The sequence below is a fragment of the Lolium rigidum genome, chromosome 2, assembly GCF_022539505.1.
Source record: "Lolium rigidum isolate FL_2022 chromosome 2, APGP_CSIRO_Lrig_0.1, whole genome shotgun sequence".
Lineage (NCBI taxonomy): Eukaryota > Viridiplantae > Streptophyta > Magnoliopsida > Poales > Poaceae > Lolium > Lolium rigidum.
Window position 1 is genome coordinate 184,422,389 of NC_061509.1, and position 13,733 is coordinate 184,436,121.

At 45.2% G+C, this 13,733-nt stretch overlaps 2 protein-coding genes across 2 annotated transcripts; one reads left to right on the forward strand and one right to left on the reverse strand.

The window, feature by feature from the left end:
* Nucleotides 1–6,080: 6,080 nt before the first annotated feature.
* Nucleotides 6,081–10,316, forward strand: LOC124692700 (probable sugar phosphate/phosphate translocator At3g11320). Its single transcript, XM_047226132.1, has 4 exons — nucleotides 6,081–6,566; nucleotides 8,307–8,410; nucleotides 8,557–8,785; nucleotides 9,741–10,316. The coding sequence occupies exons 1-4, from the start codon at nucleotides 6,081–6,083 to the stop codon at nucleotides 9,888–9,890; spliced, it is 969 nt and encodes a 322-aa protein (XP_047082088.1). The 3' UTR covers nucleotides 9,891–10,316.
* Nucleotides 10,317–11,463: 1,147 nt separating this feature from the next.
* LOC124690377 (probable RNA-binding protein ARP1) lies at nucleotides 11,464–13,500 on the reverse strand. Its single transcript, XM_047223767.1, has 6 exons — nucleotides 13,309–13,500; nucleotides 13,004–13,217; nucleotides 12,760–12,907; nucleotides 12,192–12,231; nucleotides 11,752–12,019; nucleotides 11,464–11,489 (listed from the first exon to the last, which is right to left on the reverse strand). The coding sequence occupies exons 1-6, from the start codon at nucleotides 13,498–13,500 to the stop codon at nucleotides 11,464–11,466; spliced, it is 888 nt and encodes a 295-aa protein (XP_047079723.1).
* Nucleotides 13,501–13,733: the final 233 nt, after the last annotated feature.

Below are 13,733 nucleotides of genomic sequence, written 5' to 3' on the forward strand. Positions count from 1 at the left end.
CTCACACCAAAGGAAGTGTGGACGGTGCCGGCTGCCTGGTTGGCAACAAGGTTAAGTTCTCTTATGGGAAAAGTAACGCACCTCTGCGGAGGATACCGAATTGTGACTCGTCACTCCTCGTTCCGGGAAGGAACCGCGAACGCGGCAGAAAGGAACTCCATGAAGTTCTAGTCAACTCGTGAAGACCGACGGGCATAGTTTTCAGAATAAAATAAACCTTTTGAAGAAATGATTATGAAAACTTGCATTCGCCTATGACTTTCTGGTCTGTGGCTGTAGCTAGTGCATGATACACCTATTTCCCTAATATGAACTTGCTGAGTACGCTCGTACTCATCCCACTCTTAAATCCCCTGCTTAGCTATGGAGGCACCGGAGGAGGAACTACTGTGGAACTCGAAGACAAAGGAGTCAACTGCAACAAGATGAAGAATCCAAGCAAAGAAGTCAATGGAGTCAACTTCTGCATCAGCTGAAGTGGAAACTTAGACTAGTAATAGAAGGGAACATTTCCCTAATCTTAGCACCTAAGTAGCTAGAATTCTATAGCAAGCCTAGTATCTCTGGAGATAGTGTTAGCAATAAGTTAGATTACGAGTCGTTCTTCTGGAGCTTTATTTGAAGTTTTACCTCACTGTAAAGTAGGAGGCTGTGTTGATCTTACGTAAACAGCTTGTGTATCCTTCTATAGACATACCTTGGACTCGCATATGTTTCTGTTGTACCACTCTGAGGGATGTAATATGAGTGGAACGGTGTTTCGCTTGTGTTATGTCAACGACTTGTGTACTACACCATGCAGTGGTACGCTGGGTCACCACAGCTGGTATCAGAGCAAATGCTTTGACCCTAGGATTAAAACCCTTTAAAGGAGACCTATAGGTTTGGTAGTGTCTATAGGAAGAAGTCTTAGCTAAGCCAACTATGCTAAACCAATTATTCTTTTGACTTGAGATGGGTATTCACTTGAGAATAATCCTGACACACTTGAGTCAATCTTTCTTATCTATCTTTCTTAAGTAGAGTTAGTTAGTTATCTTACTTTATTCCCAAGTAACTAGAACACCATTGGAGCTTAAGATAATGGGTGTTAGTAGATCACGGTTGGTATACAATACATGGTAGTCCAAAGAGAGGATACAACCATAAGGAAGATATCCTATTGGAAGAAGTATACCAATGTTTAAGTAAAAGTCATTTAAAATACCAAATGACTCGGTATTAAGTGTTGTAAATAAGTTATATAAAGTAGTATATACCTATGATGAGTCAATCATAGGAGGTAAGGAAGAGTGATAGGAACCATATAAGTCTACTTTTCATGGTAAAGTTGGTAATCATATATGATTCAATTGAGAGTCATGATGTGATAGAGTAGAACATCATAAGTATGATAACAAAAGTATGATAGGAGTAGGATTTAAGGAATAGTTCGAAAGCTTAGGCCTTAAAATCCTACTAACGGTACTAAGTATATTAGAACCATAGTCCTTAATTTAAAGAAGGCTTATTTAGAGCATATGACATATAGAAATCCTAGAGTTATAGGTGGTATATTCTAAACAATCATGTGTTTAGAGTAGACATGTTAGAACTAATTGTATTATAGGAAGTAGTCCTCAATAGCACATATATATGGTATCCTATTTTGTTAGTACTTGCAAAGAAGACTAGGTTAACTTCAACTATCCCAAGCCATTTTGTTTCAAGTTTGTCTCATTGCAAATGTGCAATTAAGATAAATGTTGAGACAAATAGTAGAAATTCACGTATTTGTGCTAAGTATCACAACCTAAACCTATCTTATGTGGTGTTATATACTACACATCCGAGCCCGATGTTTAGGGATGTCTTACCCAACTATTATATTCAGGCATATAAGGATGTGTATTATAAGCACAAAGCTGGATTTTCTTGGATTTTATTGGATTTTCATTGTTTGACTAGATCCATACATGAAGTTTGACTTTGATATGCAAATGCATGTTGCAATATCAAGCTCTTACTTGATGTTATAGGTCTAGAGGGTAAAGGTGTTCGTGTGAGGAAGTGACGAATTCTGAAGATTTTTGAAGACAAGATGAAGGTTCACTGGAAGAAAGAAGTCAAATTGTGGGAAGCAACCACAATACTCTAAAGGAAGGACCAATCCAAACTCATTTCTATCCTTAATCAAGGAATACTTCAACATGAAAGTATCAGGAAAGTGAGAAAATAGTGAATATGAAGCAGTAGAAGTGGAGCCATATTCATTATGAAAGAAGGGAATGCAAGTGAAGTCACTTACAATACTATTTTCATAGTGTCAACAAGTGGTTATCTTGCAAAACAAACCTTAGAAGAAGGAAAATAGACAAGTGAAGTCGCAGCTGGTATCATCAGACCGCAGCTGATATAGGATAATCATGAAGAGAAAGTATGTGAAGTGAGGTATATCTTAACTAAAACTATAAAAGTAGCCACAACTCGTGTGTCCCCAGCTAGCTAGCACGACCGCTTCGTGCAAGAGTTTCGTTTCGTTTCGTTTGCTTCTTTCCGTTCGTACTTGACCACGTCCGGTAGCTGGGTCCAGGAATTAGGCAGGCAATCACTCCGCTGCTGCTACGTTGAGAGCGATCGTATCCGTATCCATGAACCATTCCATTTCCACGGCACCGCGTGCCCAGCCGCCGGTGGCCATTTCACTCGGTTCCCATAGCTTGATTAGTGAGGTCGATGACGGAGTAGGGCTGGGTTTTAGTAAGTAGATCTGGTAAATTCAGGTGCTGTCATGCTCTGCCGCCGAATTTGAGGTCGCTGTTGCCGACCGGCGGTCCGTTTCCTGCCAAACCTCTGACCAGCAGACACTGCAAATCTTATATTGGCACCGGATGGATTGCATGGAGTGGCATTACTGAGCCTGGGCACAGTTTGTTCTCTTTGGTCAAATCGAACTTAGCAAATTTCACGCGTTTAAGTTTTTTTTTTTTTTTTTTTTTTTTGCAAAGAATGATCATCATGGAGGTAATATGTATGTACAAACTCACCCCTATATATTTCGTGCAGAAAGCATACGACTACTTGTATTGGCGACCTGTGCAAAGTTCAGAAAATGAGTTTCCGTATAAAATGTGGTGCAAGTTTCGTGACATGTCGCGCATAATCCATTTTCTGGCTTTCGCATGGGTCCCAAATGATCATACCAATTTTGTGAAAATTAACAACGTACGGTAGGTTTCTACAACGTACATGCATGATTCTTTTTGTACTGTTTCTTCACATATAAATAAATTTGACTCTCTGGTCCAATTATACGATATAAAAGTCTGCAAGTACATGACACATGCAATGTGTGATATTTCAGGTCGACTCCACCTAGAAGCTATCAGCGATAGCAAATGGCCACAAAAGCTAGTCTTGAACTTAGGGTAGTCAAGGAGCTCCTTCACCTCCCTCGTCGCTTCAAGTCTCGGACTCTTCGGGTAAAAACCTAAACTCCAGCTTTGGCCGGAGTGGGCGTCGGCAGCGTCATCGTCGCTTCCCCCTTGGGGGCGTCGCCTTGGAGGCTAGTACTCCACCACTCTACGTTGGCTTGCTTTGCTTGGCTTATTCTTTGTCGGCCAGGTGTGTGCATGGTCTCGGGACCGGTGTGGAAGCCGAAGCGGCAGCTCCGGGAATTCGTCTACATTCATGGTGATGCCTCTGGTCGTTTGGGTGGTAGAGGCGTCGACTCGGCTGGTGTGTGGCCCTGGGGCCAGCGTGGAAGCTGGAGATGCGGCTCCGAAACTCGTCTGCATTTGTGTGGTTGCCTCTGGACGGTTGGGTGGCGAAGGCGTCGACACGATTGGTGCGCGATCTCGGGATCGGCGTGGACGCCGGAGTGGCGGCTCTGGGCTTCCGGCATTGTGCTGCTTGCGTGGCTTTCGTCGCCGTGCTACTAGGCATTGGCTCTGGCCACTTGGGTGGCAGTGCCATCGGTCTCGCTGGGGTGCGGTCTTGGGACCGGTGTGTGTGGGTTGCAGTTGTTCGGATGTCGGAGCGGCGGCTCCGGAAGCGGTTGTCTAGCTCTAGGGTGTCACCTTTCCCTCTTGGGCGGAAGAGTCGTCGGCTCGTTTGGTGCGCGGTCTCAGAACCGGCGTGTTGCGTTGTGTTGTTCGGTTTTCGGCCAGTTTACATATTTGGTGATTTTCCCTCTTCTTAATGAAAATGCAGAGCTCCTGCGGGTTGCTCCAAAAAAACTTAGGGGTAGTGTTAAGAGTCATTTGTATCATTTGTCATCCTTGTTACTCTATTTTTTTTCTTAGATTCATGCTAAAGGAACAAATTGGGCTTCTTGTGTTTTTTTTTGTCTTACATACATTCTGAAAACTAAACACATGATTAAAACACTAGATCAACCGATAATAGCATCATCTATACATAATCAGATCAACCATCTACAACATATATGTCATGATACACAAATATAAGGTGAACATGGTGGCAAAACTACCTTTTAGAAGAACCCACCAAGAGCTCACTCACACTACTATGGCACCAGAAAGTCAACCTGCCTTATTACACCACCTCCCCTCTCCCCCCTCCCCTACCCTCTTTCTCTCTCCCTCCCTCCCCCTCCCCCTCTCTCTCGGTGCTTGTCGTCATCCTAACAGACACCTCATCTTTTGGCGTATTTGTCTTCGTAGATGGCTTGCCTCCAAACCCACAAATCGTCACTCTTTGTTCACTTATGGCTTACCTACCGATCAATCTTACGGTTGATGAATTGAATCCAGTTGTCATTAAATGCCATCTATCTATCTATCTCGCTCTCTCTTTGCGGTTGTCGTCATCCTAGCAGGCACCTCATCTCTTGGCGTTTCTGTCTTTGTAGATGGTTTGCCTCCAAACCCGTGAATTGCCGCTCTTTGTTCACTTATGCCTTACCTACCGATCTATCTCAGGGCCGATGAATTGGATCCAGTTGTCATTAAATGTCAGCTATTTGAGGCACATTGCAAATATCCTTAGCTATAGCATATGTATAGTTTTTTTTATTATTATCTTAGCTTTAGAAGTTGAGATGTACTTGTAAATTATTTTTATCTAAGTTAACATGTATCATTAACTTGTAAAAGAGAAAACATATCATGTATAATTGTAGTTGGGCATGGGCAGCCCCGACCAGACCCGAAAATCCCAAACATGCTAGGTCGGGCTTGCATGTCGGGTCGAGATCGTGCCTGAATCTTGAGCCCAAACGTCGGGCAGGGCCAGGCTCAGGCCTACAAAACATGTATTTTAGGCAAGAGTCGGGCCGGGCTTGGGCTTGATTTCTAGACTTGATAGTCACGACGGGCTGGGCTTGAGCCTTCATTTTTAGCTTTGGGTTTTTTAGGCCCGACCCAAGTTTTTCCCTGCAAACCGCCTATATTGTTTTTTGTGATGAAATAATTTTTTGGAGAAAAATGGAGGATTGCAACCATAAGAAAAAAACTTATCTGTAAAGTTTGAATAATAGGATGGCACCAAGAAAATTTATTTAGAACTATTTATACCTATTTAGATTAGATACTTTGAAATCATAAGCCTTTATTTAATACTTAATATTCAACATGATAGGGGTTTCTTTAATATTTAGTGGAGGAAACTAAATGTGGCATCAAAATTCTTTTGTGTTTCACATCCTTCTCTTTAATCAAGTACATCTCATCTAAAAAAATATCTTCAAGGCCTTTTCTTAGTAACCATTTGTTCTTTTATTTATACAATATTCAATGCCATGACATTCTAATTATGTGAATATTCTCTTTCTACTATTTTAGATCAACCTTGTGTATTATAGTAGTAGTCAAACAATCTAAACACAATTTTAGAAGTCAATCAATAAATAAATTCTAAATAACCAAAACAAAAACTAGCTTCAAAAGGGAGGCAGAAACCAGTCGTTCTGGCTGCATCCACCGACAGAGGCCGTCTCCTCCCTTAAACACCCAAGCTCACACGGCTCCGCTCCGAGCCCAAACCAAACCAATTCAACCGCGACCCAACCCCACCCGCCATTCCCACCACCACCGCCGCCCGCCTCCCTCAGATCCACCCGCGCTCGCGCCGCAGCCGCGATGACGGCCAAGGGCGGCGCCTCGCCGTCGCCAGGCGGCGCGGGGGCGGCGGCCAACGGCCGCTTCTTCACCGTCGGGCTCGTCACCGCCTGGTACTCCTCCAACATCGGCGTGCTCCTGCTCAACAAGTACCTGCTCAGCAACTACGGCTTCAAGTACCCCATCTTCCTCACCATGTGCCACATGTCCGCCTGCGCGCTCCTCTCCTACGCCGCCATCGCCTGGCTCCGGATCGTGCCCATGCAGCTCGTGCGCTCCCGCGTCCAGCTCGCCAAGATCTCCGCGCTCAGCCTCGTCTTCTGCGGCTCCGTCGTCTCCGGGAACGTCTCGCTCCGCTACCTGCCCGTGTCCTTCAACCAGGCCGTCGGCGCCACCACGCCCTTCTTCACCGCCGTGTTCGCGTACATCATGACCGTCAAGCGCGAGTCCTGGATCACCTACCTCACCCTCGTACCCGTCGTCACCGGCGTCGTCATCGCCAGCGGAGTAAGCTTTTTTTACCTGTTATTCCCTCTCTACATCGCCTGTTTTTTTTGATAGATCTGATGGTGCTGGCGTCGGATCTGACCGGAATTCCGGTTCGTCCAGCTCGAGGAGATTCAGGACTCTAGGCAGACGGAGATCTAGTCTAGCTTCATCATGTCTACGTAGTGTGTATGTCTAATTAGAATCGGGGTAGGTCGCTCTGTCTGACTCCGCTGAGCACTCTGTGGGACATGGCGATGATTTGTCCATTGGGATTTTGCGGATGATGAGTTGGGGCAGTAGTTCGCCTCATGTCAAGTCATCTTTTGAAAAGCTGTTTGATTGGCTACGACTGTAATCAAGTTGATTGATTGTTTGTTTGCATGATTATACAGTCATTGGGTGGATTGGGTTCTGAGGAAATCTAGTTTTCTCTTGCGTAGAACTCGTGTAGTAGCAGGATGTTAGAATTCGATTAAAGTGGTAGGTGGCTCCGCCGAGTCCATTGAGCGTCCTATGACGGACGGTGATGATTCCTCCATTAGGATTTTGCGGATGATGAGTTGCTCAGTACTTCGTCTCATGTCAAGGCATCTTTTAACAGCTGTTCGATTGGAGCCGGTTGATAGATCGTTTGTTTGCATGATCACACAGATGGTTTCCTGAGGAGATCTGTTAGTCTCCAAGTTGTCCTTTCCTCATTAAGTTGTAGGAAAAGCTCACATTTATTTGTATCTTAAACTATTAGTTTATCTTTGGAGCTGGAAAAACCCTGGTTTTGATTCTCATCAAAATACGATTTGTATGCTCATGCTATATACCATCGTTAATCTTGACATGTAGTATTTCGTATTTATTGCTAAGTTGATCCCTTTGGGGTAGATACTGCATTACGTTGCTTTCATAACATGCAATTCAACAGCCTAGGTCAGTTAATTGTGGGAGGATTGCCTAGTGCACTACAGTTCGTAAGATTAGGACTTGCATTTATTTTCTCAAGTTAGCAAACTGTTGCTGTTCTTACAGTATATTAGATAGTTTTTGTGAAAACTATGACTTATATGAGTTGGGCAGTTGTTCTCCTCATGTCAAGGCATCATTTAGAAGTTGTTTCACTGCCTAGGTGAGTAATCTAGTTGAGTGATTGTTTGCATGACCACACGGTCATTAGGGGGATGGGTCCTGAGGAAGTCTACTTTGTTCTTCTGTAGAACTCCACAGCGAAATCTTTAGTCTCCAAGTTGTCCTTTTGTCATATAGTAGTAGGAATAACTCACATTTAATCTCCCCGCAAAAAAAAAAAAAACTCAACAGTGGAAACTTGGTCTCCAAATTGTCCTTTTGTCATATAGTAGTAGGAATAACTCACATTTGTTTGTATCCAACTTATTCGTTATTCATTGGAGCTGGCAATACCCTTTGATTTTGTTTGACTTGAAAATAACATTTTGATGCTCATGATATATAGCGATTATCCCGACATGGAATATTTGCTGTTCTTCCATTAGAAATTCTGGTACTATTTGTGCAATTGCTAAGTTGATCCCTTTGAGGTACATACTGCATTATGTAGCTTTCTTAATGTCCAATGCAGCATCTAGGTCAGTTAATTGTGGGATAATGGTTAGTGGCATTTCTAGTATATGACTTGCATTTATTTTTCTCTGTGTTAGCAAACTTTTCTTCTTTGCACCCTATTACAGAGATGTCAGATTTTGCATGTTTTCTTATAAACTAATATGGCACAATTCGAATCTACAGAGCGAGCCTAGCTTTCATCTGTTTGGATTCATCATGTGCATTGGAGCCACTGCTGCAAGGGCATTGAAGACGGTGCTGCAAGGAATTCTTCTGTCTTCTGAAGGGTAATTATTTTTTCTCTGTATTTGTGTATGCATTATTGCTTGCTTTCAGATTCAGATATTTCTGTTGGTTTGGGTGTTGTATATATACTTCCAGGGTTTCTGTTCTTTGGTCATTCTTGACTCTTTACTATTCTGCCATCTTGCAGGGAGAAGCTTAATTCTATGAATCTGCTCTTGTACATGGCTCCAGTTGCTGTTATTCTCTTGCTTCCTGCTACTCTCTTTATGGAGGATAATGTTGTTGGCGTTACAATTGAACTGGCGAAAAAGGATTTCACCATTGTTTGGTTGTTGTTATTTAACTCTTGCTTGGCATATTTCGTCAACTTGACCAATTTCTTGGTGACCAAACATACTAGTGCATTGACTCTACAGGTATGTCTCACTTTAAATCCCTTATTGTTCATAAGGTGCTGGAGCATAGTTTAGCAATGTGCCCACGAAGTTGTTTTACATGTGGTCTTCATGCCAAAATCAATATGTTTAACCTTACCACCTTGTAGACTTCGTTAATAATCAGTTCATGACCCTGCATTATTTACATCCACAGCAGCGAGTATGGCTTTTAAATGGTTTACTGTACCTTTTGAGATAACACAGAGAATGGGATAAAAAACTTACTTCGAAATATGGGTGTAGATAAGATGCCGATGATAATAACTTTTCAACCCTACTCAGTTATTGAGCTTGCGAATATGTTGTGAGTGTTATAGTACCTTTAAAGTTTCTAATAACTCCAGTGGGCCACCTAACTTCAAGTTAGTAACTTTTTTTTTATGTGGACTAATGTCCCACTGTCAACGTACAGCAAGCATATTGGCATGATCGACAAGTAGTATGTCAATGGCCTTAAGGAACAACAATTTACAGGTCTTCCTGTCAAGCAAAGGAGTGTTTGGATAATGGGTATTGTTTTGAGGAACTTTAGAATGTAGTTTAAACTTAAAGTAAATACCAAATCCATCTAAAGAAATATCTTTAATCCAAACACTTCCTCATCATGCTGAACTCCTATTATTGTGGCTGTGGTCCGCAACCCGCTTGATAATCCAGTTTGAAAATGCAACGCAAGTGTCTTGTGGAATTCGTATTGGCTCTATGATATTAAAATGCTGAAGTATATGTATTCATCTGCATCTGACAAAAATTAGAAAATATCAGGACCGCTGTATTCTGATGATTTTAATGCATATCATTTGGTGAACTATGTTTTGGCTGTTAAGTTTCTGTTCATGCGACTGTCTTAGTTCATCCAACAAGTAGACACTAAATCTTTGGTTTTCAGCAATCGAGTGATTCAACAATGTAACATATCCATGCTTCTTTCCAGGTCCTTGGTAATGCAAAAGGTGCTGTGGCAGTTGTGGTCTCAATTCTGATATTCAAGAATCCTGTGTCTATAACCGGAATGCTTGGTTACACTCTCACAGTTATAGGAGTGATTCTTTACAGTGAATCCAAGAAGCGTAGCAAACCCTAAGTGCCCCAGAAAACCGTACATATGGCCGTCCTTTCTCAGTATGGTCGGTGCCTCAGAGCTAATATATTATGGAGAACTACATCTGGGGCGATTGCAACAGATCCTGCGCTTTGTATGGAGCCTTATTGGATAACAAGGACAGAGAAGTCCAATAATACATGTAGTTTTCCCTTGGACCTGAGAGGCCGTTTTGTTTCGCTAATGGAGGTGATCAATAGAATACAATTTTTTGCGTTTAGTGATTGTGGGTTGTGGCTCACACTGGCCAGCATTGGTTAATACGTTTAGTTATCGGAAATTGTTTTCCGTCATTCATCAGTTATTGTAAGTTCATGACTCCCCCAGTTTTCTTTCTTCTTCTGAAGATTGCCTGTACCAAACTTTGCCAAGTAAACTCCTAATATATTATGACACCGAATTTAGTCACACAACATTTCTTTCTACTTCCTACAGATAACTATTGTCAATTGTTTTGTTCTATGCCTTATGGATTTTTTTTTCTAGGTGCACACCAAAAAGGCAAATCCTTAAGCCTGCCATTTTGTTATAATGTTATCTACTTGTATTCTGTTTAATTCTCTTGGATGTGGCATTTTGTTCATGCGAGTTCAGACTAGGACCTTGTTTACAGTAATAATAACGTGAAATCATTGCAATCAAATGTATTGAACTTCTTATTCTGGTGAAATATGTCGCTTTATGTCGCTTGCTTACGTACTTTGCTGGACATGACACACTTATTCATCTTTAGACTTCTCTGTAAGTACTCCAAGTTAATGCTTCCCCAGTAAGGTATTTTTGTGGAGATTGTGCGAGCATATAACAGTGCTTGTCAAATCGCACTACGAATTTAGTACTACATACAGCTGAGCATTTTCTCCCTGTTAACGTAGGATGTTTAGCACATAAGAGCGAATGAGGCTGTTCATTTTAACATTGCTCTGTATACCGACATTTTGTACACGTTGAAGGTTCTTCCCAAGTTAATCAGTTTGCTGATAGCAAGAATTGTAGGTCGAGATAACATGTGAGTTCTTGGAACACCTGCAGTTTGTACTCTGAGAACCTCGCTCATAGTTGTATGTTCACAGTGGAGATACTAAATGAACATCATGTAGGCAGCGCACTGGTGTGAGATACTAACTCATTGAGCGCATACATACGAAACATACGGTTTCTCACGGCAAAGGGAGATCAACTCAAGAGAATGACGACAGATTACGACGATTTTTATTCAGGTTTCACTGTCCCCTGCAGCGATCGGACTAGAGACACTTTGAAAAAGGAAGGGGTTTACCGTTGAAAATACGTTGGTAAACGAGAGAGAGCGACTAATTGAATGTTTGTTACAGACTTTGCTGGGCGCGCGCCCACCCCATGGGCGCACGCGGCGGAGTTAGATGGAATTGAACGAATGTAATCGGCGGCAAGGCAGGCTGGACGAGCCCGTTTCTTCTTGTGCATCCAGCTTGCTTGTTATAATCATCTTCAGACAGATAGTAGATCGAGCACCTTAATTTGGCCCCCGCCTTTTAATTCTTGCGCACTGCGGACAACGGACGTCACCGTGCCTTCAGCTGCACCCAGCCACCTGCTCCACTGAATGTACATGTACGGCCACAGGTTAGATTGGATCTTGCCAGCTTTGCTGGAACAAAAGTTAATGAAGATGCTGCTAAGCCGTAATAATGCTGTCTAACAGGACATGTCTCTTCTGGTGGATTTAGCCCTATATCTATGATACTATATGATCTAGGAATATAACTAGTTCATAGAAATTGTGGCTGCATCTTAGATTTCAATCTAGAAACAGTGGTAATGAATTGTAATGCTAATGATCCTGGTAAGCAAAGAACCGTACCTTTGGGAGGCACCATGACGGGGGGTTTGGAGATGATGGCGGGCACGGTGGGGATGGCGGCGGCGGAGACCGGCGGGAAGAAGTGCGCGGCCGGCACGCCGAGGCCCTGCGATCCGTGGTACTGATAGTGGTAGTAGGGGTAGACGGGCATCATGCCGCCGTTGTGAGCGATCATGCCTCCCTGCGCCGCCGCCGGGTACGAGAAGTGCCCCTGCGGCTGCATGTATGCCCCGCCGGCGCCGGGCGCCGCTGCCCCGTGGCCTAGCTTCTGCTAATTCAAATGGAAGCTTTGTTAATTCTCGATCCATGAACTGACATTGCAGTAACAATTCGATGCAGAGATCCTTTTTTTTTTTTGAGAAACCGATGCAGAGATCCTTTTTTTTTTGAGAAACCGATGCAGAGATCCTTGAGACGGTAAGGTAAGGTGATTTAATTACCGCGTTGTAGCCCATGTCTGTGACGTAGTTCGGCGAGTACCTGAAGCAAACCAGTCATGCATCCCACTTAGTATAATCCTTTTTTTTTGAAATACCACTTAGTATAATCACGCTAATGACACTGTAAAAACAGGATGAGGAAAGGTAGATCGTGCAGCCCAATTGTTAATTTTCTTTTCTTTTGGGTGATCTCTTTTTTTTTTCTGGTGCCGTGCAGGCGAGCACGTGGGCACGTGAGAGCACGACGAGGCAAGCTGGCCGGGCGGCACGGTCCGGTCCAGGTTCCAGCCTGTCCCTGTGCTCCGCTTGTCGCGTCTTGTGCTGCCACGCATGTGCCCACACGCTGGCTGCCTGGTCCTGACCGGCGGGGACCACGTCCTGACCTCGCCGCCCGCGCTAGCGACAGCGGGACAGGCGCCGGTAACGGTCGCCGGTCGGGCGCGCCGCCCGCTGCCGGACAAGAATCCTCGTACGACTACAGGGAATTCACGCGGGGCGCTCGAGGCGCCGGCCGTTCGTCCAAAAAACATTGTCTGGTGAGCCAGGGAGAGGGTGTAGCGAGGCTTACCCGTAGTTGGCGGCGGCGGGGTAGAAGGGGAGCACGCCGTGGTACTGCTGGTGGGCGGCGTAGTGCGCGGCCTGCGGCGGCGGCGGCGTGGTGGAGGGGTGGTAGTACCACGGCACCGGCGAGACGCCCCTGGACCCCACCGCGATGGCTGCGTGCGACAACACGTGATCGGTCGTCAGTACGCGCACGTTGGATGCAGTAACTCGCCAGTGCATGATTGACTGTAGATCGAGTTGAAATGTACCTGGCGCGGGCTGGTGGTGCGGGGAGGGGAGCGCGGGCATGTGGTGCGGCGCCGGGGTGGTCGGCGGCGAGGGGCGGAGCAGGTGCGGCGGCGGCGGCTGGGCGCGTGGCTTGGCGCCGAGCGAGGCGAGGTTGCAGTTGGCGCGACGGCCGTTGATGACCGGCGTGCCGTCCTCGCACGCCTTCTTCGCCGCCTCCGCCTCCTTGAACGTCACCTGCTCGTTGTTAAGTTACCGCCGCGTCAGAACTCAGAAGCTAGATAGAATGGCACAACTCATGGTGCGTGGTGGGATCTCGGGAGCTTACGAATCCGTATCCCTTGGATCGGCCGGTGAGCTTGTCGGAGATGATGACGGCCTCGAGGATGTCGCCGAAGCGGTCGAAGTGCTCACGGAGGGTGTCCTTGTGCGTCTCCCACGCCAGCCCGCCCACGAACACCTTGGTCAGCGTCGTGTCCCCGAACACCGCCGCCGCCGGCTGCGCGCCCAGCATCGTCATCGCCGCCGGATTCGACGCGCTTGCTACCTCCCTTGCTGCCTACGTGCCGACCTCGACGAGACTGCGCGCGCGGAGAGATGAGTGAATGAATGGAGATGCACGACGGGCGGGCGACTGCTGGCGAGGAGGCTGGCCGATGGTTTTATATAGACTGGACTGGAGTGGAGAGTTTATACGTAATTCCGTTGGAGGGGAGAGGGGGAGAGGGTGGTGGTGGTTGGGTGTGTGTGGGT

What these genes read in the sequence shown, in the direction of transcription:
- LOC124692700 (XM_047226132.1), top strand. Translation starts at nt 6,081, where the DNA reads ATGACGGCCAAGGGCGGCGCCTCGCCGTCGCCAGGCGGCGCGGGGGCG. An exon ending in ATTCTTCTGTCTTCTGAAGG is followed by an intron (nt 8,411 to 8,556) that starts GTAATTATTTTT and finishes GCCATCTTGCAG; the next exon opens with GGAGAAGCTTAATTCTATGA. An exon ending in CTAGTGCATTGACTCTACAG is followed by an intron (nt 8,786 to 9,740) that starts GTATGTCTCACT and finishes GCTTCTTTCCAG; the next exon opens with GTCCTTGGTAATGCAAAAGG.
- LOC124690377 (XM_047223767.1), bottom strand. Translation starts at nt 13,500, where the DNA reads ATGACGATGCTGGGCGCGCAGCCGGCGGCGGCGGTGTTCGGGGACACG. An exon ending in GCACCACCAGCCCGCGCCAG is followed by an intron (nt 12,908 to 13,003) that starts GTACATTTCAAC and finishes TGTCGCACGCAG; the next exon opens with CCATCGCGGTGGGGTCCAGG. An exon ending in CAGACATGGGCTACAACGCG is followed by an intron (nt 12,020 to 12,191) that starts GTAATTAAATCA and finishes TTGAATTAGCAG; the next exon opens with AAGCTAGGCCACGGGGCAGC.